The sequence below is a fragment of the Aquarana catesbeiana genome, linkage group LG05 (assembly GCF_042186555.1).
Source record: "Aquarana catesbeiana isolate 2022-GZ linkage group LG05, ASM4218655v1, whole genome shotgun sequence".
Taxonomy (NCBI): domain Eukaryota; kingdom Metazoa; phylum Chordata; class Amphibia; order Anura; family Ranidae; genus Aquarana; species Aquarana catesbeiana.
The window spans coordinates 88,670,467-88,697,304 of record NC_133328.1 but is presented as its reverse complement, the minus strand read 5'-3'; the positions used below and the strand labels follow the sequence as shown (position 1 = coordinate 88,697,304).

The following is a 26,838-nucleotide window of genomic DNA, read 5'->3' as shown; positions in this document are numbered from 1 at the left end:
GACAGAGGAAGGGGGTCCTTGCGAGGTTTTCTGACCCCTGTCTGAAAAACCTTCCTGAGAGGAAGTGCCTTCTCTAGAGGACAGGATTTCTCTATCCTCCGCTTTAGGTGCTATAGCTGTCTTAATAGACTGGATGGTAGAAAGCATCTCCGACTGTACCGCAAGGAAGTCCCTCATAACCTGTGAGGTTTCCTTACTAGACAGTTTCTGTATGCACCTATAGCAAAAAGGTTTCACATGGTCCTGTGGGAGCTTATCATTACAGTTCCCACATCTTTTTGACCTGGGAGGAGGGGGATTTTTGCCCTTCATCTTGTGAGCCCCCTGAGCAAGCCGCCAGGATCTAGGGAGACAAAAAAGACAAAGTCCAAACTTTAACCAGTTTCCTAAGACTTTCTGTGTGTGTCTCTCCCCCCCCCCCCCCCCCCATGGTGTAGGTAAGACCCCTCTTACTTCATCACATTCAAAACGGAAGAAGACTCACCACCACTGGCCTCTTCCTGGGCTAAGGTTGCAGCTGTTACCTCCTCTCCATTCATATCTGCTGCTTTGCGAGATTTTCCGACCCCAAGAGAGGAGTATCGTGAGGCCTCCTGCTTTTCCCTGGAGCGCTGAGTGTCTGTCTCCTATACACCGACGATCGGCGCCATTTTGTTGGAGAGCCGCTGTCTGAGGGAGGATTTTGGCCTCTAGTGTCCAAATCCACCATTTTGGCATAGACCGGAAGTCGGAAGTTACAGCGCCCGGAACCGGAAACGCCGCCATCTTACTCCACCCTGGGATGCCTGCTCCATACACAGGAGCTTCAGCATTCCCTATGGGCTGGACCTCCACCAGCCCTACAAGGCACCAAGGTACCGACCTGGCTGGCGTCCTCTACCCCCTCTGCGGCCTAGACACCAGCCTGAGCTCCAGTTCCTTCATCACCTCCGTACCTGAGTGGGTGGAAGGAAAAAGCATGAGGTATGTGCTCACAGGAGTTCCGGGATACCCCTCTGTACCCGGGAGGCTCCTTGCCGGAGAAGACTCTCTCCCCCGGCCATTGGGGGGGGCCCCCTGAGAAGGACAGGGCCATGGCTGGACCCGCCACCCTCCCCGGCTTTGGCGTCCAGCCCTCGGGGGCGGGGGACCATCCGCTACCAGCTTCAGGTCTGAGAAAAAACAACAAACGTTTTGCTGCCGGGAAACACAATCAAGAACTGAGGTGCAGGGGGAAGGGAGGGGCCTTTTAACCTTGTATGTTGATTGTGTTTCCTGTCAGGTGGACCGGTCATCTCTCAGGTTATGCCGTCCTGGAAGATGACTAGAGAAAACTTGATTTTGCAAAGAATTGTGGGAAAAAAAATGACAACTTCAAAAAACTCACCATGCATCTTTCTAAATACCTTGGAATGTCTTCTTTCCAAAAAGGGGTCAGTTGGGGGGGTATTTGTACTTTTCTGGCATGTTAGGGTTTCAAGATATCAGATAGGCCATCAGTACTTCAGGTGTGATCAGTTTTCAGATATTGGCACCATAGCTTTTGGACTCTATAACTTTCACAAAGATCAAATAATATCCACCGATTTGGGTTATTTTTACCAAAGATATGTAGCGGTATAAATTTTGGCCAAAATATATGAAAAAAAATTACTAATTTGCAAAATTTTATAACAGAAACGAAGAAAAATGCAGATTTTTCGGTCTTTTTTCTTTTATAGCGCAAAAAATAAAGAACCCAGAGGTGATTAAATACCACCAAATGAAAGCTCTATTTGTGTGAAAAAAGGAAAAAAATTTCATATAGATACAGTGTTGCATGACTGAGTAATTGTCATTCAAAATGTGAGAGCACCAAAAGCTGAAAATTGGTCTGGTTATTAAGGGAGTTTAAGTGCCCAATGGTTAATGGCTGTGTGTTGAGTTTTTTTTGAGGCAACAGCAAATATACACTGTTATACAAGCTGTTCACTCATTACTTTGCATTGTAGCAAAGTGTCATTTCTTCAGTGTTGTCACATGAAAAGATATAATAAAATATTTACAAAAATGTGAGGGGTGTACTCAGTTTTGTGAGATACTGTATACAGATAATGTACCCGAGTAATAAAACCATTTTTTTTTGTAATTTTTTTTATTATAAAAGTGAGAGGGCAACATACAACTAGTGCGATATTTTGATAAACAACAATAAGGATAGCTCTCAGCGAGTAGGTGCAGCTGCCAGCCCCGTTCACTTTAATAACAGGTCCCCGATGGCCGCACCTATTCGCGGCTCTCTGCACAGCCAGCAATTACCTGCGGTGATTGCTGCTGGACACAGACAAAGTGCGTCCAGCAGAGATCACCATAGGTAATCACTGGCTGTGCAGAGAGCCACAAATAGGTGTGGTCGCCGCGACCTCTCATTATAGTAGAGGGGGCCAGTGGCTGCACCTACTTGCTGAGAGCTGCAGGAGGAACTGCCAGTGTGAATGTAGCCTATATATGTTATGTGTGGGGAGGTAGAAGGGGGCCGCAGGCTGGACATTCCTGTTGTAAACTAACAGAATAGCTTGCCTAATCCATCTAGCAATAGTTGCTTTGGAGGCCTGCATTTTTGGAGCTGTAAACAGGACCAACAGATGACTAGATCTTTTCAAATCTTTGGAAGCCTCTAGGTAGTTGAGAATACATCCTCCAATAATCAGTGTGGAAGCTTTCTTCTTGTAGCTTCTTAGGATCAACACAGAAGGATGGAAGAAAAATTTCCTAGGACCTATGAAATACTGTTGCAACCTTGAGTAGGTGAATGGTTTTATTGAGATAAAAAAAACTGTCTTGCAAGTCAAGAATGATCATAAAAACTTCTATGAGGAAGGACGCGCGGACTGACAATGTTCTTCATTCTGAACTTTTTGTAAAGTAGAAATCTGTTCAGCTTCTTCAGGTTTTTGCACCTGGAAACACAAGGATAACATGAAATCCCTGGAAAATCTACCTTCCTGAACAGGAGCAATTATGCTCTGAATGGAGAAGTCCAGCCCGTTTTCAGCAGAGAGCGGTCTGAAGATCACTCTCTGATAACGTCACACAGATCAGTCCAGGTACTGCGTTATCCCCACTCTGGGAGTCTGGATCCACCAGGTGCCTGGACTGATGGCCATCTCAGCGAGCAGCTTATACGGACACTCCCTGCCTCTCCACAGCTCAGCGCTCCAGTGAGCGTGGAGGAGCAGAGCAGAAGAGATGCTGATTGACAGTCAGCAGCTCTTCACTCGGGGAGCTGAGAGAACCGAGCCATCGGTGGTGTTCGATGGCTCGGTTCTCAGTGAAGAGGCGCCGGGGGTCAGATGCAGCATCGTATGATTCTACAATAACCCCCAAACCCATACTTCTCTTTGAAGGGCAAAAATCGGTATGCTATTATTCAAAGCAGCTCTTTGGATTCTTTGAAGGTTTGGTCAGAAAAAAAAAAAAGTCTACAGGGGAGGAGATACAAATTCTAGGTTTTGACTCTTTTAAATCACTTGTAGAATATATGGCCTGTACTAGATTTCTTCCCAAGCAAGAAATATATTTGGAAAGCTCCCCCCCCCCCAACCTCAACCTTGGCTTTACCCAGCACCTTTATTGATGAACTCTGAAGGAGTATAGAAAAGATCCGCTTTTGGCTTAGGCCAGCCATACACAGTTTGAATTGGCCGAGATTCGAAACGTTAATGGGTGGGCTGAATGTACCAAGTTGATCGATCAACTTGGGTAAAACCAGCCTGCCAGATTCTCTTTGCGATTATCGCTAGCAGGTCGTATAGCCTCTAACAATATTCACGGTCTTCTCCCAGCAAGAATGGCTTCCCCCAGCAGAAGACAATTTCCCGGCAGGGGGGATTCCCCTGTTAGCACTGTCTGTGTTGATGGGGGAAAATCGAGTGAATTTCTTTCCTGCAACCAAAGAAATTTGCTCTGTGTATGGCTGGCCTTACCCATACTGAAGGGTCATTTTTTCTTATGGTCCTGAGACTTCTTCCCCTGTTGAGTTGGATTTATGACCTGGAGAACAGGGCATATGCTCTGGGGTTTCAGAGGTTCACTCCTTCAGCAATTAGGGTACAAATTATTACATCATTAAGAAGAACAGGCAAGCCCCTAAGATATGGCAGGAAATCAAGGTGTCAGGTGTCAGAAATCTTCCTCAGAAGGGGAGACCGCCCAGCTAACAGCCATCCAGTCAGAAAAAAAACACAAACAAAATTTTGCTCCTGGATGGTGAGATTCACAATCTACCCCAAACTCCAGCTAACTTTCTACGCAGTTACAGCAAACCCTTTTCTTCCTTTTGGGATAAAGATTTTACATAAAAGAATAAAAAACGATTATTGTAAGCACCCCTGTCAGTGGTAAACGGTTTGCTTCAACACTGCCACTTTTGCTGGGCAGATTGGTCTGTTAAAGAAAGTTGCAAAATAATAGACTTACTGATTGGATCAACAGACAAAAATAAAGGAAAGAAAGACTGAAAAAAGAAAACGAATGCAGCCTACACATTTAAGCATTGATAAGCCGTAATATAAATGTTTACTTTTGGATTTAATACTGCTTAAAAGGCCAATGTCATCTTTTGCTCTAGATTACAACCCAAAGGCCCCCTTCTGGGACAGTGTGTAGGGCTCCAACCCCCCCCCCCCCCCAACACCCAACACTTCCCCCTGCAGCAGCTGTCGGTGTGGCTGCGTGGACAGAGATTTGTGAATGAATGAATGAGCTACAAGTCCCATCTAGTACCACAGCAGGAGGACTTGTAGTTCTCAGTGAAACACCAGTGCGGTAGATGCCATAGAAACCTAGAAAACGAATGTCAGAAAAAGACTGAGTAGTCCATCGAGTCTGGCCATTTTTAAATGTATTTATTTATTTTTATTGTTCTTGACTTTTTCTTTCCTGTTACCTTTTTTGTCTGAGTATAGATCTACAGTATGTTTGAAGCCATTTACTGTTGACGGTCTCACTAATGCTGATGGAAGTTTATTCCCTTTTAGTAAAATAATACTTTCTACGTTTTGATCTTCCCTCCAGTTAGTTTGAGGTCATGTCTCAGTGTTCTTGATTTTGGTTTCATATGGAAAAAACTGCCCTCCTGAACCTTATTCACCCCCTTAATGTATTTATAGGTTTCAATCATGTCTCCCCTTTCCCTTCTTTCCTCCAGACTGTATATATTAAATTCCTGAAGTTGCTCTCAATATGTTTTATCCTCCAGACCTTTCATCATTTTTATTATCCGTCTCTGGACTCATTCTTATCAATATCTTTCTATAAGTGAGGTCTCCAAAACTGTCAAAGGAAAAGATCCATAAACATCGTGAAGCAGACCCAGGTGCATCCAGCCAGGCCACGCTCCCAACGCATTTCGCTCCGCCCTTTGGAACTCATAGTCCATTGACAGTTCTTCCAGCTCCCCAACTGAAAGTCCAGTCCTTGCTATGAATAGGGAACTGGAGGAAGAGTCTGCAGGAGCCTGGCAGTACATCCATTATCCACTGCAATGCTGTGCAGGCTCCTATGGAAAATAAATAAATGCACAATTCTTATCCTGTAACTATACACTTCCATTTATTTCTTTACACAAGGTGGACTTAGCCTTAAGTGCCTATTCACACCACAAAAACACCCTCCAGATCTGTTCCGGATGCTTTTCTGCATGCACCTTTTTTAACATTTTTTTTAATGCGTTCCGGTGCGTTTTCGTTGCTTTTTTTATGCATTTCTGGATACATTCTAAATTCATTTTTTTCTTTTCTCCTGTTTTTTTTTTTTTTCTTCACTATACTGGGTTTCGGTGCGTTTTTATGCTTTTTACCACGTTCCAGTACAGTTCTGTGCATGAAAAAAGCAGCATTTTTTTTCTGGAACTGAAATGCACTGGAACGCATTGCTCAGTAGTGAACTATGCCACTGGAAGCCATATAACCTACTTTCCATGCTTTGATGCAGAAAAAAAAAATTCAAGTTAGACTTACCGGTAACTTGTTTTCCTTGAGTCTTTCAGGACAGCACTTGAGAGAGTGACTCCTCCCCTTGCCAACAGGAAACACCTCTTTCACAAAACTTTAAAAGGAGGCTCCTTTCCACACATTGTCAGTAGTAGTAGAGAACCTCCGGCCCCAAACTGGAACACATAATCGAGATATGATTAGTCACAGTATATATATGTAAAAACAATAGGGCGGGATGCTGCTGTCCTGAAAGACTCAAGGAAAACAAGTTACCGGTAAGTCTAACTTGAATTTTCCCTTATCGTCTTTCAGGACAGCACTTGAGAGGATAATAGAGACTTACCCCCCTAGGGAGGGACCACAGCCTGCAGAACCTTTCTGCCAAAAGCCTGATCACCTGCTGATAGGAGATCCAGTCTGTAATGACGGACAAACGTTAAGTAGCTTGACCACGTAGCCGCCTTACAAATCTGATCTGGGGTGGCACCAGCTCTTTCTGCCCATGTAGTGGCCTGGGCTCTTGTTGAATGAGCCCTAATTCCCAGCGGGGAAGATAAACCCATTTGAGAATAGGCTACAGAAATAGCTGTCTTAAGCCATCTAGCCAATGATGCTTTTGATGCTTGTTGGCCTTTCTTGTTTCCAGAAAAAAGAACAAATAATGAATCTGAAACTCTAAACCCTCCTGTTACTTCCAAATAATGTAATAGGATATGTCTTACGTCTAAATTGTGAAACTGCTCTTCCTTTGCACCCGAAGGGTTAGCAGAAAAGGTTGGTAGAGTAATCTCCTGAGACCTGTTATTAAAGCTTGCCACTTTTGGCAAAAACCCCGGATCTACTTTAAGGACCACTCTATCAGGAAAAACTGACAAAAAAGGCTCTTTTACTGATAGGGCGTGCAGTTCACTAATCCTTCTTGCTGAAGCAATTGCGACCAGAAAAATAGTCTTCAAAGTTAAATTCTTTAGGGATATGGCCTGTAAAGGCTCAAATGGTTCTTTTGCCAGAGCTTGCAGAACCACCGAGAGATCCCAATTTGGGAAATGCTTCACCGGTACCGGTCTAGACCTGGAAAGTGCTTTGAAAAATCTCATGATCAGAGTTTCTGAAGATAAGGATCTCTCCAGATAAACTCCCAAAGGCGGCCACCTGCACCTTAAGAGTGCTGACCGCCAGATTCTTGTCTGCACCGTTTTGCAAGAACTCCAGCACTGAAACTAGATCTTTAACCTCCCCATGTTCAGAATGACAGAAAGAAACATAGACTTTCCATACTTTGGCGTAAATATCCCTGGTTACCTTTTTCCTACTGGAAAGCAACATCGTAGTTAAACGTTCAGAAAAGCCTTTGCTTCTCATTAACTGCTCCTCAGATACCAGGCCGTGAGTTTTAACCTGCCTACATCTAGATGATGCACTGGCCCCTGAGTCAACAGATCCTGACTGAGTGGAAGATGCCAACATGGTTTGATTGCCAACTGAAGAATCGTGGAAAACCAAGCCCTCTTTGGCTAATATGGAGTAATCAAAATTATTGATACTCTCTCTTCCAGTATTTTCCTCAACACTAGAGGGATTAACCTGAATGGAGGAAAAGCATACCCCAGGTGAAAATCCCACGGATGTGCCAGAGCATCTATCCCCTGAGAGCAAATGTCTCTCTGAAGGGAGAAAAAATTCGGGAGCTGCGTGTTTTGTTTTGAAGCAAACAGATCTACCTGCGGAAGGCCCCAAACACTGGTGATTAATGCAAACACCTTCCTGTTCAGACTCCACTCTGATTCCTGAACTTTCTGTCGGCTCAGATAATCCGCTACTTCGTTCAATGTGCCTTTTAGATGGACTGCGGATAGAGATAGTAAGTGGTTCTCCGCCCACTCCAGAATCTCTACTGACAGTAAGTGAAGAGCCCTGCTTCTTGTGCCTCCCTGTTTGTTCAGGTAGGCTATGGCCGTGGCATTGTCCGACAAAATCTGGACATGGCAACCTATGAGGTTTTGAGAGAAGAAAGCTAATGCTGGGGGAACTGCCTTCAGCTCTCTCCAATTTGAGGATTTTTGGGCCTCGAACTGGGACCATGTTCCCTGCGCTAAGGCCTGACCCATGTGGGCCCCCCATCCCTGCAAACTGGCATCTGTTGTGACCACTTTCCCGGTCGGAAAAGACCAAAGAAGACCTCTTTGCAGTACCACCTGACTTTTCCACCACCAAAGTAATCGTTTGACTCTGGTGGGAATCTTTACTTTTGTATCCAAACTCTCCGTCCTGTGGTTCCATGTCCTTAGAAGGAACCTCTGGAGAGTCCTGAAATGCCGCCTTGCCCATTGGATGGCTGGAATTGAAGAGGTTAATGTCCCCAGAGCCGACATAACCTTTCGGACTGAAATCAATTGATTTGTTTGTAGTGCCGTTATTACCCTTTGGACCTTGATCTTTTTCTCTTCTGGGAGAAAAATCTTTTGCTCCACTGAATCTATCAAATAACCCAGAAACAGTACTTGCTGAGCTGGAATGAAATTTGATTTTTTGAACATTCACTATCCACCCTAGTGACTCCAAATGACTGCGGGATTTGTTCAAATCCTCCTGCAACTTTTCCCTGGATGGGGCAAAAAAGAGGAGGTCGTCCAGATATGGAATTACCGCAATCCTATGGAGTCGAAGAGGGGCGAGAGCTTCCGCCATTATCTTCGTAAAAATACGAGGAGCTGACGACAGGCCGAAGGGAAGGGCCCTGAACTGAAGATGTATAATCTCCTTGCCCATATTCACCGCAAACCTCAGGAACTTCTGGGACTGAGGTGCTACAGGAATATGAAGATAAGCATCCCTCAGATCGATTGATGCCATAAAACAATCTTTTGTCAGAATGTTTCTGACCGTGAAAATTGAGTCCATACAAAACTTTTTGTATAGGACTGACTTGTTTAGGGGTTTTAGGTTGAGGATAAGACGGAAGTTTCCGGATGGTTTTCTTATCAGAAAGATGTGTGAATAGAAACCCTGACCCTGTTCTTCTGGGGATACTGGTATCACTACCCTCTGGTGCCTCAGATCCCTTAAAAGGTCCTTCATGGCCAGAGCCTTTGTTAGATCCCTTGGTAGGTTTGTTACAAAGAATCTTTCTGGCGGGCGATCCGAAAACTCTATCCTGTAACCTTGGGACAGCATGTCCAAAATATATAGACTTTCTGTCATGCTGGCCCAAAGGGGAAGGAAACCTTGAAGCCTTCCCCCCACTGGTACGCACAAGTCATTGCGTTTTACCGGAGGCTGCAGGAGGATGGAAAAGGACATTTCCTTTTCCCTTTCCCTTCTGCGATGCCCAATTTTTTCTTTTCTCCTGGGGTTTGGTTTGTTCTTGAGCCCCTTGGGAACGAAAAAAAAAACTTTTAACTGGCTGTTTTTTCTTTTTGATGGGAAAAGACTTCTTTTTATCAGCTGTTCTATCTAGAACCGCATCTAAGTCAGGCCCAAAAAGCAAGTCACCCAGGAACGGTATCCCACACAGCTTGTTTTTGGATGCCGCGTCCCCCGGCCAAGTTTTCAACCACAAAGCCCTTCTGGCTGAGTTGGCTAGGGCAGCAGATCTAGCTGTCATTTTAATTGATTCCGCTGATGCATCAGATATAAATGCGACAGCGGCTGACAGAGTTGAGAATAAATCCAAAATCTCTTGTTTTGGCGAGTCTGCTGAGATATGGGCCTTAAGTTGCTCTAACCAGAACTCCATATTTCTGGATACCACTGTAGTTGCCATAGCAGGTTTAAGATTTTCCATGATAGATTGCCAAGCCCTTTTTAGAACCTGGTCCATCCTTTTATCCATGGGATCTCTCAACACCCCCATGTCCTCGAATGCCAAATCTGTAGACCTCGAGACCTGGAAAAACGCGGCATCTAGTTTGGGGTTTTTGTTCCAAACCGCCGCTGGATCTTCATCAAAAGGAAAACGCCTTTTTAAGGCTTTGGGAAAGAAAGGCTTTCTCTCTGGCTCTGCCCACTCTTTCTTAATAGCTTCAGAAATAACAGAGTGCACTGGGAAATTGCGATTTTTGTGCTCGCTAAGCCCTGCATACATTTTATCATGCAGAGATAACTCCTTTCTTTCCTCCTCCAGACCCAGTGTGGTATAGATTGCTTTTAACAGGCCATCTACCTGTTCTAAAGACAATTTAAATCTTGAAGGTAAATTTTCTCCTTCCTCACCCTCATCAGAATCCTCAGATTGAGAGGGGGAATGTCCCTCTGGGGTAGGAGATGCCTCAGTCTCCACCGCCGGGACTATAAGTGAGCCTTGGGAGGACTGTGAGGTAGTAGGCTGACTCAGGGATGGGTTTGCTAGGGAAGAGTGAAATGATTGAATAGTCGCATCAAGTTCTTTTTTAACAGATGCAATCAAGTCGCTGCAAGCGGAAGAAGCTTCTTCTTTAACTAGCAAATCAATACAAGCTTGACATAACGTCTTCTTCCATCCTTCAGGTAGCTTGGATTTACATGAAGGACATTTTCTTTTTGCCACTGGATCAGAGCTCTTGGCCTGCCATGAGACAAAAGAAGAAACCATCCCAGTGAGACAACCTGTCCTATACCCAAGGATGCTCACCACAGGTGCACAGTAAGAACTAAACTGCCTTATGTGCCCAGACAGGCCCCTGCCACCGGGGGGGAGAGATAGAGAGAGAGAGACCCCACAGTACAAGGAGGACAGTATACAACTGCCCCTTACCTGGGCCTTGCTGGTGCCTGTGCCTGTCCCACTTGCTGCCGCCATCGATTCCATCGAGGAGCGCTTGCTGTGTTTTGTGTGGCTAAACGCCGGTTCCGGACTCCAATAGCGCCAGTGCGCCGGACCGGAACCGCTAAATAAGCACCAGCCCCCTTCCTCCCCTTTCCCTCTGCGATTTCCAGGAAACCTGAGCTCCCAGGACAGCACCTGAGAGCCCTGAATTCCCCACGAAGTGTTCCCTCCGGAGGAAACACAAAAACTGACAATGTGTGGAAAGGAGCCTCCTTTTAAAGTTTGGTGGAAGAGGTGTTTCCTGTTGGCAAGGGGAGGAGTCACTCTCTCAAGTGCTGTCCTGAAAGACGATAAGGAAAAAAAGCACTGCACTGTATGTGGTATGAACAGGCTCTTAACCAGTTCAGGCATACTCAAGCGTCCCTTTAACCACTTGCCGACTATAGCTAAATGATGGCTACAGCGTGGCCGGCTAGCTCTGGGATGCCGTCCTATGACGATGTTCCCTGATCGGGCGGCATGCTCTGTGATGGCAGTGTCCTCTGGACACTGCTGATCACAGATTGAGGTAAATAGCAAATCAGTGGCCCTTTACCATGTGATCAACTGTGTCCAATCATAATTGATCACGGTTGTAAATAGAAGCCGGTTATCAGCACTCAGCAGTGCTGCCAATCAGTGCCTCCTCAGTGTCACCTATTAGTGCCCATCAATGCTGCCTATCAGTGCCCATCAGTGCCCCCTCATCAGTGACCATCAGTGTCACCTATTAGTGCTCCCTCCTCAGTGTCACCTATTAGTGCCCATCAGTGCCGCCTATCAGTGACCATCAGTGTCACCTATTAGTGCTCCCTCATCAGTGTCACCTACCAGTGCCCATCAGTGCCCCCTCATCAGTGTCACCTATTAGTGCTCCCTCATCAGTGTCACCTACCAGTGCCCATCAGTGCCCCCTCATCAGTGTCACCTATTAGTGCTCCCTCATCAGTGTCACCTACCAGTGCCCATCAGTGCCCCCTCATCAGTGTCACCTATTAGTGCTCCCTCCTCAGTGTCACCTATTAGTGCTCCCTCCTCAGTGTCACCTATTAGTGCCCATCAGTGCTGCCTATCAGTGACCATCAGTGTCACCTATTAGTGCTCCCTCATCAGTGTCACCTACCAGTGCCCATCAGTGCCCCCTCATCAGTGTCACCTATTAGTGCCCCCTCAGTGTCACCTACCAGTGCCCCCTCATCAGTGTCACCTATTAGTGCTCCCTCATCAGTGTCACCTATTAGTGCTCCCTCATCAGTGTCACCTACCAGTGCCCATCAGTGCCCCCTCATCAGTGTCACCTATTAGTGCTCCCTCATCAGTGTCACCTACCAGTGCCCATCAGTGCCCCCTCATCAGTGTCACCTATTAGTGCTCCCTCATCAGTGTCACCTACCAGTGCCCATCAGTGCCCCCTCATCAGTGTCACCTATTAGTGCTCCCTCATCAGTGTCACCTACCAGTGCCCATCAGTGCCCCCTCATCAGTGTCACCTATTAGTGCTCCCTCCTCAGTGTCACCTATTAGTGCTCCCTCCTCAGTGTCACCTATTAGTGCCCATCAGTGCTGCCTATCAGTGACCATCAGTGTCACCTATTAGTGCTCCCTCATCAGTGTCACCTACCAGTGCCCATCAGTGCCCCCTCATCAGTGTCACCTATTAGTGCCCCCTCAGTGTCACCTACCAGTGCCCCCTCATCAGTGTCACCTATTAGTGCTCCCTCATCAGTGTCACCTATTAGTGCTCCCTCATCAGTGTCACCTACCAGTGCCCATCAGTGCCCCCTCATCAGTGTCACCTATTAGTGCTCCCTCATCAGTGTCACCTACCAGTGCCCATCAGTGCCCACTCATCAGTGACCATCAGTGAAGGAGAAAAATTACCTGTTTGCAAAATTTGTTTGGAATTTTTTTTTTTTTTACATTTTTCGGTCTTTATTCGTTTATTTAGCAAATAATAAAAAACCCAGTGCTGATTAGATACCACTAAAAGAAAGCTCTATTTGTGTGAAAAAAAAAAATTATAAAAATTTCATATGGGTACAATGTTGCATGACCGCGCAATTGTCATTCAAAGTGCGACAGCCTTGAAAGCTGATAATTGGCCTGGGCAGAGAGGGGGTAAAAGTGCCCAGAATTGTGGTGGTTAAAAGGTTCTGAATGCTCAGGGGCGGGAAGGAACAGCGATCATGTGATGGGCTGTCACAGGATTGGGAGTTGGTCCCGCTGGATACCGATCATTGGACAGCTCAGCACAGAAACATCAGTCTCTCAGTGACACATACGTGCGGCCAGGGCTGGTGCAAGGATTTTTGAAACCCTAGGCGAAACCTCATTTTGCCACCCCCTTGGCTCCATCCCCTTTGCCCTGCCCATGTATAGCCCACCTTTTTAATGAAGTGCCCATCAAATGCAGCCTCACTAGTGCCCATCAAAAACAGCCTCACCAGTGCCCATCAAATGCAGCCTCACTAGTGCCCATCAAATGCAGCCTCACTAGTGCCCATCAAATGCAGCCTCACTAATGCCCATCAAATGCAGCCTCACTAGTGCCCATCAAATGCAGCCTCACCAGTGCCCATCAAATGCAGCCTCACCAGTGCCCATCAAATGCAGCCTCACCAGTGCCCATCAAATGCAGCCTCACCAGTGCCCATCAAATGCAGCCTCACCAGTGCCCATCAAATGCAGCCTCACCGGTGCCCATCAAATGCAGCCTCATTGGTGCCCATCAAATGCAGCCTCATTGGTGCCCATCAAAAGCAGCCTCACCAGTGCCCATCAAATGCAGCCTCACCAGTGCCCATCAAATGCAGCCTCACCAGTGCCCATCAAATGCAGCCTCATTGGTGCCCATCAAAAGCAGCCTCACCAGTGCCCATCAAATGCAGCCTCACTAGTGCCCATCAATGAATGTTTGCTTGCTTGCATTCAGGAGTTGGACACAGGCACAGTCCTCTGACCTCTGACACTATATGCGAATGGAGCGGCGGCTGCCTGCTGATGCTGAGACTTAGTTGCTTGCTGCAGAGAACAGAGAGTAGTTACACCAGTGTATGGGCGCTGTAGGCGGTTGCCTAGTGGTAGCGCCGGCCTGCGTTCGGCTTGAGGACATTATAACCCAACCTTTTGCTGTCGCACATAAGGGTTATCTGGGTGTCAGAAGGTATAACTAAAGATTTTCCTCTCACTTCCTGTTGTGGCTATGGGACAGGAAGTGAAGGGAAATCTCCCCAGTGGGGACACAGAAGACTTTTCCTTCAACCCCTCAGCTCTGCAACATCCAAACTTGTTCTAGTTCAGTTCTGTGTGACTTGTATGCCTTTCTATGTGAATATGAAGGGTCAGCAGCCTCTGTCTGGATAGGACTTTTCTGAGGGATACAGGTTGGTGGCACAGAATGCTGGGACTTGTAGTTCTATAGTATGTAGCGGGGCACATGAGGTGCCAGTCTGTACACACCAAGTACGTTCTTCCATCTCCCCTCCCCCGCTCTACTCACTGCTCTCTTTCCGGGGATCACCACCACTGCTGTGCGCGCTCCCGATCTCCCGGCGGGCACACGCAGCCGCGCCAAGCTCACCTCAGCCGCACAGCCCCGGCGTCGCCCCGCCCCTTCCAGGCTTCCCTGCCTACCCAGCATGCCGTGCGGTCCCGGAGAGCGGCGGCCATGTTGTCATGAGCTGAGACCGTATCTGTCTGTAATCGCCAGCCGTACCGGGACCGTTTGGAGCTCAGAATACCGCAAGAGACCGGACCTCGCCCATGTGAGAACGGAGAGCCCGAAACAGCATGGCCGCCATGTTAGGAGGTATGAGAGGACCGGGCCTAGGCCGCATTGTCATGAGGAGGCGGGGGGGGACCATTATAAGCTGGGATAGAGGCCTACCCGGGGTACAGAGGCCTACCCGGGGTACAGAGGCCCCTTCTCCTCTATACACATCATCAGAGACCAGATCAGGCCTGGCACTGTGTACAGGGACTCCCCTCCATATACTGACAGTGTATACAGAGGATGGGTCACCCCCATTGACCCAGCACACAACCCACCACCATACACTGATATAAATATATATATCACACATCCATCAGCCATAACATAATGACCACTGACAGGTAAAGCGAATAACATTGGTTATCTCCTTACAATGGCATCTGAAAGTGGGTGAGATATATAAGGCATCGGGTGAACATGTTGTCCCTGATGCTGCGTTTAAAGTGGGAGTAATCTTCCTTGTATGATTCTTCCCTATAGATAATCCTATAATAAGGCTTACCTGTAGGTACAGACCCTTATCTCCTAAATGTGCACCGTTTAGGTTACTACAGGGGTCTCAAACTTGCGGCCCTCCAGCTGTTGCGGAACTACAAGTCCCATCATGCCTCTGCCTGTGGGAGTCATGGTTGTAACTGTCAGCCTTGCAATGCCTCATGGGACTTGTAGTTTTGCAACAGCTGGAGGGGCCACCAGTATGAGAGCCTCTGGTTTAGGAGAGATCTACTTGTGAAGCCGCCAGTGACGTCACATGCGCTGTGAAGGAACAACCACTCAGATCATTCCGTCAGAGCCCTGTGCCGTGAACGGTGACTCCTACATGTTTACACAGGAGTGACGTCGCCGCGGCTCGTCCATTTAAAAGACCGGAGCCCACCAACACGGAAGAAAGACCGAGGGAAGATGAAAGCGCTGACAGCACACAACTGGAGGGCTTCGATTTAAAGCGGGATTCCGTCCCTGAAAAAAAAAATTTAAAAGTCAGCAGCTACTAACACTGTAGCTGCTGACTTTAAGTACTTACCTGTCCTGGGTACCTGCGATGTCAGCCACCCGAGGCCGACCTGTCCCTCGGCTCTCGGGTCCTGGCACCGCCATCATAAGTAAGGGAAACAGGCAGTTGAGCCTTGCGGCTTCACTGCCAGGCGCGGCGATCTGTGACTGGCCCGTGGTGTTCTAGGAACACAGACAGTTCACAGAAGACAACGGGGCCGCTCATCGAGGAGCAGAACACGCCGCGGAATAGGAAGAAGCAGATTAGGAAGACTGCCTAGCAACAAGGGTTTAGGTAAGTTTAAACTTTTTTTTTTTTTTTTTTTCAAATGTTTTTTTTTAGGATTTTTGGTGAATTTTTTTTTTTCAGGGTGGCCCACAACTTTAAAGTAGTCTTAAAGGCTTTAGGTTTTTTACCTTCATGTATTCTATGCATGAAGGTAAAAAACCTTCTGTGTTCAGCAGCTCCCAATTCCTTACCTGAGCTCCCTCCAATCCAGCGATGTTAACAATAGCCTTGGCTGGATGGGGACCCTCCCTCCTTATTGGCTGAGACAACCCATTGGCTCCCACTGCTCAGTCACAGCCAATGAGCCGAGAGCGGGGGGGCTGAGCCACAGTTCTATGTGTCAATGGACAGATAGAGCAATGGCTTGGATGAGAGTCCAAACCATGGAGGGCCCACCTCACAACTTACAGGACTTAAAGGGGTTATAAACCCTTGTGCTTTTTAACGTTAATTCATTCTATACACTGAAGTGAAAAACCTTCTGTGATGCAGCTGCCCCCATTTGTACTTACCTGAACCCGGTCTTTCCATCGACAGGGACGAACGCTTCAGCCGGTGTCTCGGGTATTGTTGTTAATCAAATCCAATGATGGGGGCGGGGCGGAGTCCTCCTATCTGTGCCAATAGACACAGCAGCAGGACACGGCAGCTGACCTGCACGAGTTTCCCCCGAGGGAGAGCGGCTCTCCCAATGGGGCACTCGAGAAGCCAGGAGCGCCACTGAGGGACCCCAGAAGAGGAGGATCAGGGCCACTCTGTACAAAACCAACTGCACAGAGGAGGTAAGTATGATATGTTTGTTTAAAAAAAAAATGGTCATAATGTTATGGCTGATGCATATAAAAATTTATATACAGAAAAAAAGTACCCTCTACTAGGGATAAGGATGAGCCAAAACTGCTAAACCTTGCACAAAATTAGATATCACAGTATATCATTTCTATTAGACACCTTTGGAGTTGATTTACCAAAGGCACTTAGACTGCTCACTTTGCAAGCGCAGCTGTGTTAATTTTCCTTAGGCCACACTGAGGTGATTTACAGGCGTTTTAGCACTAAAAATAGTGCCTGTAAAGCGCCTCTCCTGTCACTCCAGTGTGAAAGCCCGAGTGATTTCAGACTGGAGCGGTGCACTTGCAGGATGTTAAAAAAAGTCCTGTAAGCAACATCTTTGGGGTGGTGTATACACCTCTCCTAAAATGTCCCTGCCTATTGAAATGAATTGGCACCGCTGCCAAAGTGCTTTGGCGCTACATGGGTGGTATTGATCCCTTCTTCGGCCGCTAGCGGGAGTTAAAAGCGCCCTGCTAGCGGCCGAAAAGCCGTGCTAAAGCGACAGTAAAGTGCAGCTAAAACTAGCAGGGCTTTACCGCTGACGCTCTCATCGCCTGTGTGAAACTGCCTTTAGTAAATGTAGTGTGGTAAAGCTTCTTTTTGTAAAGAATTACCCAATTAGGTGCAAGGAAAATAAAAAAAAACAGCATTTTTGTGGGTACATGATTGGATGATGGAAATCAGCAGAGCTTCACCACATTTACTAAGCTCTGCGGAAAAATTAGTATAACTGAATTTACAGAGTGCACAGTCTCTGCCTTTAGTAAATCTAGAAAATAATAGAAACCTTCGCGCCAGTGGTGTCGATAGCAGATAATATATATGAATTACATATACTGGTGGTACATCTAGTAAGAAAACATTCCCAACAATAAAAAAATAAAAAAATTGTGGAAATCTATAAACAATCAGTGTAAGCTGCTCCCCAATTTTTGAATAATCAAAAAAAGGAATGTGAGAAAGATAGGGGGCGCTAGATACCATAATATTCAAGTGCTCCAAAAAAAAAAATATATATCTCCTGCATTACCAAAAAAATGGAAATGTAAGAAAGCTAGGGGGCGCTAGATACCATACTATTCAAGTGCTCTAAATAAATATATCTCCTGTGTTACCAAAAAAAATGAAAATCATAATATTGACAAATCATAGTTAGATTACACATTGAAGTGCCCACATTAGTGAAAACATATATAGTGATTGATTGTCCACATAAAAAAGTGATTGAAGTAGTTGAAGTGATATCTTTCGATATTATCCCAATCTTGTTGCTGTAAACAAAAGGTTTTCCATCACCAAAGAAACAAAAGAAAAGGAAAACACCTCGAAGTAGTAGATATCTGCTTACCAGATACCAATGACTCCTTTAGTTAAAAAGAGAGTCACTAGCGCTTGTGCAGGGTTGTGCCTGCTCACATGGATGGCCGGGCTGTGGTTGGTATTATAGGCATGGATCATTCCCGTCAGGCTCATTCAAGATAGGATAAGGATACATAGGAAACAAAAACAGTCTCCATAGCGTAAAACCATTTATTAAAAAAGTAAATAAATTAAAAAGCCAAATGGCCGCTTACATTGGTGGGTGCCTACCCGGCACTGGGGCTGCTTGCATGTCAGGGTGACTTCGCAGTCAAAAAAAGCCTTTCATGTCTCCTCCACGCTGGCGTGCATTCCAGCTTACACAGGGGGGCAGCCCCAGTGCTGGGTAGGCACCCACCAATGTAAGCGGCCATTTGGCTTTTTAATTTATTTACTTTTTTAATAAATGGTTTTACGCTATGGAGACTGTTTTTGTTTCCTATGTATCCTTATCCTATCTTGAATGAGCCTGACGGGAATGATCCATGCCTATAATACCAACCACAGCCCGGCCATCCATGTGAGCAGGCACAACCCTGCACAAGCGCTAGTGACTCTCTTTTTAACTAAAGGAGTCATTGGTATCTGGTAAGCAGATATCTACTGCTTCGAGGTGTTTTCCTTTTCTTTTGTTTCTTTGGTGATGGAAAACCTTTTGTTTACAGCAACAAGATTGGGATAATATTGAAAGATATCACTTCAACTACTTCAATCACTTTTTTATGTGGACAATCAATCACTATATATGTTTTCACTAATGTGTGCACTTCAATGTGTAATCTAACTATGATTTGTCAATATTATGATTTTCATTTTTTTTTTGGTAACACAGGAGATATATTTATTTAGTAAATCTACCCCATTAACACATCATAGCAAAATGACATCAGATGTACAACCCCTGGCAAAAATGATGGAATCACCAGTCCCTGAGGATGTTCCTTCAGTTGTTTATTGTTGTAGAAAAAAGGCAGATCACAGACATGGCCAAAAACTAAAGGCATTTCAAATGGAAACTTTCTGGCTTTAGGAAACGCTAAAAGAAATCAAGATAAATAATTGTGGTGGCCAGTAACAGTTAGATTTATAGAACAAGCACAGGGAATAAATTATGGAATCACTCAATTCTAAGGAAAAAATTATGGAATCACCCTGTAAATTTTCATTACAAACACTAACACCTGCATCAGATTAAATCTGCTTGTTAGTATGTAGGTAAAAAGGAGTGATCACACCTTGGAGAGCTGTTGCAACAAGTGGACTGACATGAAGCATGGCTCCAACACCAGAGATGTCAATTGAAAAAAAGGAGAGGATTATCAAACTCCTTAAAGAGGGTAAATCATCACGCAGTGTTGCACAAGATTCTGGCTGTGTCATGGACCATGGACCAAATACAAACAACATGGGAAGGTGGTTAAAGGCAAGCATACTGGTAGACCAAGGAAGACATCAAAGCGTCAAGACAGAAAACTTAAAACAATATGCCTTGAAAACAGAAAATGTACAACAAAACAAATGAGGAACAAATGGGAGGAAACTGGAGTCAACATCCGTGACCGAACTGTAAGGAACTGCCTAAAGGAAATGGGATTTACATACAGAAAAGCTAAAAGAAAGCCATCTCTAACACCTAAACACAAAAAACAAGGTTACAATGGGCTAAGGAAAGGCAATCGTGGACTGTGGATGAAAGTCATATTCAGTGATGAATCTCGAATCTGCATTGGGCAAGGTGATGATGCTGGAACTTTTGTTTGGTGCCGTTCCAATGAGATTTATGCAGACGGCTGTCTGAAGAAAACATGCAAATTTCCACAGTCAATTATGATATGGAGCTGCATGTCAGGTAAAGGCACTGGGGAGATGGCTGTCATTAAATCTTCAATAAATGCACAGGTTTACATTGAAATTTTGGACACTTTTCTTATCCCATCTATTGAAAGGATGTTTGGGGATGATATAATCATTTATCAAGATGATAATGCATCTTGCCTTAGAGCAAAAACTGTGAAAAAATGCCTTGAAGAAAGACACATAAGGTCAATGTCATGGCCTGCAAACAGTCCGGATCTCAATCCAATTGAAAATCTGTGGTGGAAGTTAAAGAAAATGGTCCATGACAAGGCTCCAACCTGCAAAGATGATTTGGCAACAGCAATCAGAGAAGGCTGGAGCCAGATTGATGAAGAGTACTGTTTATCACTCATTAAGTCAATGCCTCAGAGACTGCAAGCAGTTATAAAAGCCAGAGGTGGTGCAACAAAGTACTAGTGATTTGTTGGAGTGTTATTTTGTTTGTTTTTCATTATTCCATAATTTTTTCCTCAGAGTTGAGTGATTCCATAATTTATTCCCTGTGCTTGTTCTATAAATCTAACTGTTACTGGCCACCACAATTATTTTTCTTGATTTCTTTTAGTGTTTCTTAAAGCCAGAAAGTTGCCATTTGAAATGCCTTTAGTTTTTGGCCATGTCTGTGATCTGCTTTTTTTTCTACAACAATAAACAACTGAAGGAACATCCTCAGGGACTGGTGATTCCATCATTTTTGCCAGGGGTTGTACAAACAAAGCAAAACACATTTATTTATGAAAAACATCCAAAACGTATAACCCCCCGATGACCAGGCATATTTCAATATCCATCATAGGTGCAAAAATCCAAAAAGGTCCAAAAAATTTATTCCAGCCAGCATGGATTCTGTACGCAAATATATAATCCAAAAAAAAAACCCAGCAGCGAGCTGTATATATTTTTTTTGGGGGGGGGGGGGGGGGGTTAATACTGTTTCAATTGCTCATTTAGTTCAGGGGTGCAGGGACAAGGTTTGTCATTGTTCAGCATCCTCCAGTGCTGTTCTCTTCTTCCTGATGTTCCGGGCTGTGGGCAGTCACTTGCTGTCATGTACAGTGTAGGGCTGTGGGCTGTCATGTACAGGGTAGGGCTGCTGTGGGCTGTCATGTACAGGGTAGGGCTGCTGTGGGCTGTCATGTACAGGGTAGGGCTGCTGTGGGCTGTCATGTACAGGGTAGGGCTGCTGTGGGCTGTCATGTACAGGGTAGGGCTGCTGTGGGCTGTCATGTACAGGGTAGGGCTGCTGTGGGCTGTCATGTACAGGGTAGGGCTGCTGTGGGCTGTCATGTACAGGGTAGGGCTGCTGTGGGCTGTCATGTACAGGGTAGGGCTGCTGTGGGCTGTCATGTACAGGGTAGGGCTGCTGTGGGCTGTCATGTACAGTGTAGGGCTGCTGTGGGCAGTCACTTGCTGTCGTCATGTACAGTGCAGGGCTGTTAACCTTGCATTGTACATGGGGGAGGTGAGCACACAACTACAGCTGATGTCTTGCCTGGTACATGAGATGAGGTTATCGGACGAATGATTGTTGGGTTTTTTTTTTTTTTGTTTTTTGCATGCTACAGTAGTACCATATCAAAAGTGAAGAGGTTACTAAACTTACAAAAATTCTTATATGAGAGAATTTAAATTTGCTGGTTTTGTATTGTATTTTTGGCCAAAAACTGTACTGATTTAATGTAAATCAAATCGTACAATCTGGTATCGTGCGAGAAAAATGTTTGTGCTTGTCCCATTGGATAACTTCGCATGACGTGTCCTGATTGGCTCTCAAAAGCTCTGTGTACTAACAACCAGATTATTGTAAAATGGCTTAGAAAGTGGTATTTTTCATACAATTTTCTGATCATGTTTACGGGCCTTTAGAGAGGTGACAGCTTTTTATGGTACACGATGCTTTAATAAATGAATTGTCTTTTAGTCAGTGTTTGCATTTGCTCGTCCATCATTCTACCTCACCTACCTTTCTTTTTGGTCTCTCGTATACTCCTGTAAATGTGCTGTCTAACTAGAAATCATGTAATGTTGTACCGACTTCTTCACCTGGCTGCTAATTTCTTTTATTTGTTGGTTACAGATGCCAAGTGTAAGGCGATGCGGGAAATGCACAGGAATCACTGCGTTTCCCACATAGCACCACATGGTAATCGCACTTTGTGTTTATGCAATCTACTCAATTGAAAGGTAACGACACCCCAAAAGCAAGTCGCAGGATCGGATCGCATGTGTATGAACACCTATGCAATTCAATTTCAGTGTGGCAAAAAAAGGTTCCTGTGCCTTTTTGTACGAATGCGGTGCAATTTGAGCCACACAAAATAATAGGTTCAAATTGCACCACACAGAATTGCGTGTGATTTGTTTAGGAATGCGGTGCGAATCACATGCGATATGACACATGGTATAAGTGTGATACTGTACTAAAGCAATGGCTGCCATAGATGTCTTGAATTTTAGCTGATTCATGCTAGATTGACTGAGATTCCAGCTGTGGGCAGCCCAGTTTTTCACTTTACTTTTGTTGAAGCGCCCTGGTCAAAATTTGTGAGTCAAACTGTGACTGCATCCAATCAGATTCAGTTGCTGTCTGGGTATTTTGACAGCCACAAGTGCCGTTTATGAGAATACAATAGTTTGCAGTGGAAATTCATCCATCCACTGAATGGATGGATCTATTAGATTTCTCTTGATCGGCCTGGGAGAAAAAAATCTATGTGTCTATGGCCAGCCTAAATCTCTTAGAGACCCCTTGTATATTGAAAGTCACTTGTGCCCCCCACCTGACCCTATTTTTAGCATTCAGACCTGATAATTGGCTGCTCGGGCCCCCTGTGCATTGTGAAAAATATATGTGTTGAGTGTGCCCCTCTGTATAATTTCATACCTACACAAACATCTTGCCTCCCAGGATCCTATATTACATACAATAGTGCCCCAATTGTCCATTCTGTTAGGTGTATTCTACATAGATTTCAACTTATATAAAAATTGATATATGACATTTGTGATCAAACTATAATGTTCCAATTCCCGTGCAATGTGCAATAGTTGCCAAGGTTTCTATAAATCCTTCCTTTACAACTTATAATATCCGTGACTCTTCGTGACACCTTCACCACTTTTGTGACAGGACCACCACCACCTGGATTAGCCACTCACCAGATGCCGGTGAATGCTGCGCCTTTGGTTCATTTAGTAGGGATAACCACTCTACATACTCCGTATCCTTGCTGACCCCAATGCGCTATGTATAGACCATGTCCTCCTCATGAGAAACGGACAACGATCATTGCGCAGTATGTAAAAACTGTTTATTTGTGTTAAGTTTAAAAGAAGATGTTACACTCACATTTCCAGGTGCCTATAAGCTGGCACCAAGCTATTCCAGCAGATACAAATGGGTGTAGGGATGGCGCCGTGTGATTCCCGTGCCGGCGTGCGGTGCAAGCCTCGTTTGCACCCGGCTTGCGCTTCCCCCTGTGCATTGTGGCCCAGTAGGATAACATGTCACATACTCTTTGATAGCCAGATGTACTCTAAGCTTTATGGAGAGACATTGGGGATTGGAACACTGGTAAAATGATGTATAGGCATTGTGGGGTGGGGCATTGGTTTAGGCTATTACTGTAAAGACCAACTTCTGTCAAGTCTTCTCACTAAGAAGCTGCCTTTTTGTCTCTGTGGAATGCATTATCTTTAGCTGAGGCTGTAAGATATTGCTCTCTTTGCTGGCAATCGAGAGTGTGTGCCTATAGCCTCATAGGTGTATATCTGCAGTGTGAGATTGAAGGCACTGCTGCCTCTGACTGCCAGGCTCACCAGATTTGGAGTCCCTACCTGGGCTGTCACAGGGCAGCCTTCGTTTTCCATCTCTCTGTAAAGGTGAGGGATGCCCCCGGGCATCATGTGATAAATGTCTGTTCTGTAAATTGTTACATGGGTTCTAATGAATGAATATTGAGCCCTCTAGCTCCTGAAGAAGCGTAACGTTTTTAAGTCCGAGAAACGTGTTGAGCCATATGGCCCATCACAACCGCTATAGGAGGAAATGAAGGCTTTATGGGGAATACCCACTGTCTGTTGAAGGCTTTGTTATAGTGGGGGATGGCGCATATTTGATTTTGGGCTGGTGTTTGTTATTATACAGGATTTATATAGCACCAACAGTTTGGGTAGCGCTTTGCAACATGAGGGCAGACAGTACAATTCAATACAGGTGGAATCGGAGCGCCCTGTTCATCAGAGCTTACAATGTAGGAGGTTATCTGCGCTGTTTGTTTATATTTTTTTTTTTTTACCCAAGAAGTGTTTTTTTTTTTATTTTTTTTATTTTTTTTTTTTTTATAGGGTTGCACCAATATCGGTGCTGATACTAAGCATTTGCACGAGTGCGCCGATACCTGAAACCAATATCTTTGCAGTGCGATTTGAGTCCATACAAAATGAATGGGCTCAAATTGCACTGCAAATAATTGCATGTGATTTAAACAGGAATATGGTGCAATTCCTGTCTGCATCGCATAGGGTTTTCCCCACTGCTCCTGTGTGAACCCAGGCTTGTCTTAGGTACTTCAGCCTGGGTTCACACAGGAGCAGTGCGAGAAACCGCATGCAATTCGGAAAGGAAACGCACCGCATTCGTGTTAAAATCGGATGCAATTCTTTGCTGTGCGATTTGAACCCATACATTTTGTATGGGCTCAAATCGCACTGCAAAGGTATCGGTACTCTGTATTGGGCCAGCGAGTACTTGACCGAAAATGTCGGTACTCGCGGGTTAAAAAAAAAAAAAAATAGTATTGGTGCAACCATACTTTCTGAGCACGTTACATTATACACCAGTATTTAGGGTTTAACACGTTCAGCAACCTCCCTGGCATCCCCTCCTCTTCCCTTTTCCCATGACAGCGGGCAGATTTTGAAAACTTTGCCCGCACAGCTGCGTCACTTATTCACAGGAATCTATTAATGGAAAAACCTCCTGCTTACAACTGACCACCTATACAGAGGTACAGGCTGAAAGCTGAAGGGAGACTGTGCAGGAGCCTGACATTGCACCCACAATCTACTGATGGAGAGTGCAGACTCCTTTTTAAAAAAAAAAAAAAAATAAAAAAAAGAATGAATGCACATTTTTTTTCACCTGCAAAAATATATGCATTTATTTCTTTTTTAGAAAAGGTGATGGGCTGGATGCCGTCCTTTGCTTGCTTCTATCTGACTCTTATTAGACTCAATTATTTCCTCCACCGTCAGCATCAGTGGGACACTATTCCTCCCACTGGCACCATTGATGGGGCACTATTCCTTGCACTGGCACCAGGACAATTTTCTTCTCCCATTGGCCACAGTCTGGCCTCCCCTAAAGTTTGAATAAGCTGACCCTTTGTTTATAAAGTTTGGAGACCCCTGATCTAGACAGATCGTCTTGGAACGTAAGGGGGAAAGTCTCCTTCATGGAATTCAGTACTTCTAAGATCATTATCAGACTGCAAATTCAGAAGTCGGAGTGAAGTGAGAACTACTGATTTAGTTTCATTAATGAATGGATTAATAGCCAGGCAACTTGCATTTTCAGAAGGAAAAGTCGAAATCTGTTAATTCAATATTGGCACGGACTTTGCTGGTTGCAGAGCCATAGGTCTAAGTCATCATGTTGGTGCTGTGCAGAGATATTGCTTGTGGGCTCCATGCACACTGGCTTAAAAATCGTTGCTTCTACAGGAGTTTTGTGTTCTGCCTGTAGAAGCAACTCAATGTTATCCTATGTGTACATACACATTAGGATGTTAAGGGGCATATTTTGAGTTTAATGTTTAGAGGCAGATTGGAGCTTGGAGGCAGAAATACCGTAAATGTAAAAATCTCCTAAACCCGTCTAAACTTTGTACAAAAAACGCTCTATATGAGTTTTTTTTTAAGCCCAGTGTGCATGGAGCCTTACACAAAGTAAGGCTCCTTCTCTACAGTATATTGGCCGGGGACAGGCTTTGTTACTCATGATGTGGCTCCTTTCAAACTTTAGGGTCCCTTTTAGATATTGAACATCTTTTGTTCTTATGCACCTGTATTGTATTTAGCTGCTTTAAACTTAAAGTTTAATTGGGCATTCGAGTGTATGTATAGCCAAGTTAGGTTTTTTAATTTTTTTATTTTTTTATTTTAAGGTCCTAGGTAATTAAAGCAAATTTCTCCAAAATGAACGGGATACCAATCTTCTAAAGTTGTCATAGAAACGGGCATTTCAATTCCCTTACTTGCTCTGACAATTTTAACACTTTAGATATCCCATCACTTTCTATTTTGGTTTCACCAGGACAAATAGCGTGAATCTTCCCACAACACAAAGATAGTTACCAGGGGTTCTAACCCTTCGACATGTTATCAAAAACATAAAGAATACAAATTTGCCTACATGCACATTAACTTCTTGCTGATTACATAACTCCTATATGCTGCTGCAGAAAAAGTGGGCTTTAATGCCTGGCCTCTGCAGATATGCATCAATGGCAACCTGAGATTGAGTGCTGATGGCTTGATCACTGCATGTTCCAGGCAGACTGGCCAACCTGTCACTTAGAATTCTAGGTCACGGCTTCTGATCAGGAGCAAATAGGATGATCTCTGTCATGTGAGCGCCAATCACAACAGTCAAATGACAAAGAAGCTGCTCACATTAAACCTACTTAAAGGGCTGCCACACATTAAATCCACTTAAAGGGCTGCTGGGAGGCGATGGAAGAGGTTAATTATTACTTTTTTAGTTTTCATAGTTTAGTTTATTTTGGGTATCTTCGTTTTGATACTATATAGCGGGTAAAAATAGGTATTAAACATGTCACCATTTTTCTATGTAAATATATTTCTAAAGGCGCTATTGACATTAAATTTTCACCACATGTAACAACCCATGCAATCCATACATACAAAGAAGCTAAAACAAATAAGTTCAGAAAATGAATACCTAAAGAAAGGGAGGTGCAAAAAGGCATGGAAC

General features: G+C 44.8%; 2 protein-coding genes across 7 annotated transcripts in view; one reads left to right on the top strand and one right to left on the bottom strand.

Moving 5' to 3' along the window:
* Positions 1-14,358, bottom strand: part of CNPY1 (canopy FGF signaling regulator 1) — a 248,517-nt gene extending 234,159 nt beyond the window's left edge. The window contains exon 1 of one of the 2 annotated variants that reach the window (XM_073629955.1): positions 14,237-14,358. The gene's annotated coding sequence lies outside the window, so the exon portion shown is untranslated. The remainder of the gene's footprint in view (positions 1-14,236) is intronic. The other variant, XM_073629956.1, reaches the window with a different exon arrangement.
* Positions 14,346-26,838, top strand: part of RBM33 (RNA binding motif protein 33) — a 264,644-nt gene continuing 252,151 nt past the window's right edge. For all 5 annotated transcript variants that reach the window (XM_073629949.1, XM_073629950.1, XM_073629948.1 and 2 more), the window contains exon 1: positions 14,346-14,545. In XM_073629949.1, the coding sequence (XP_073486050.1) occupies positions 14,527-14,545 (19 nt within the window). In that variant the 5' untranslated portion in view covers positions 14,346-14,526. The remainder of the gene's footprint in view (positions 14,546-26,838) is intronic.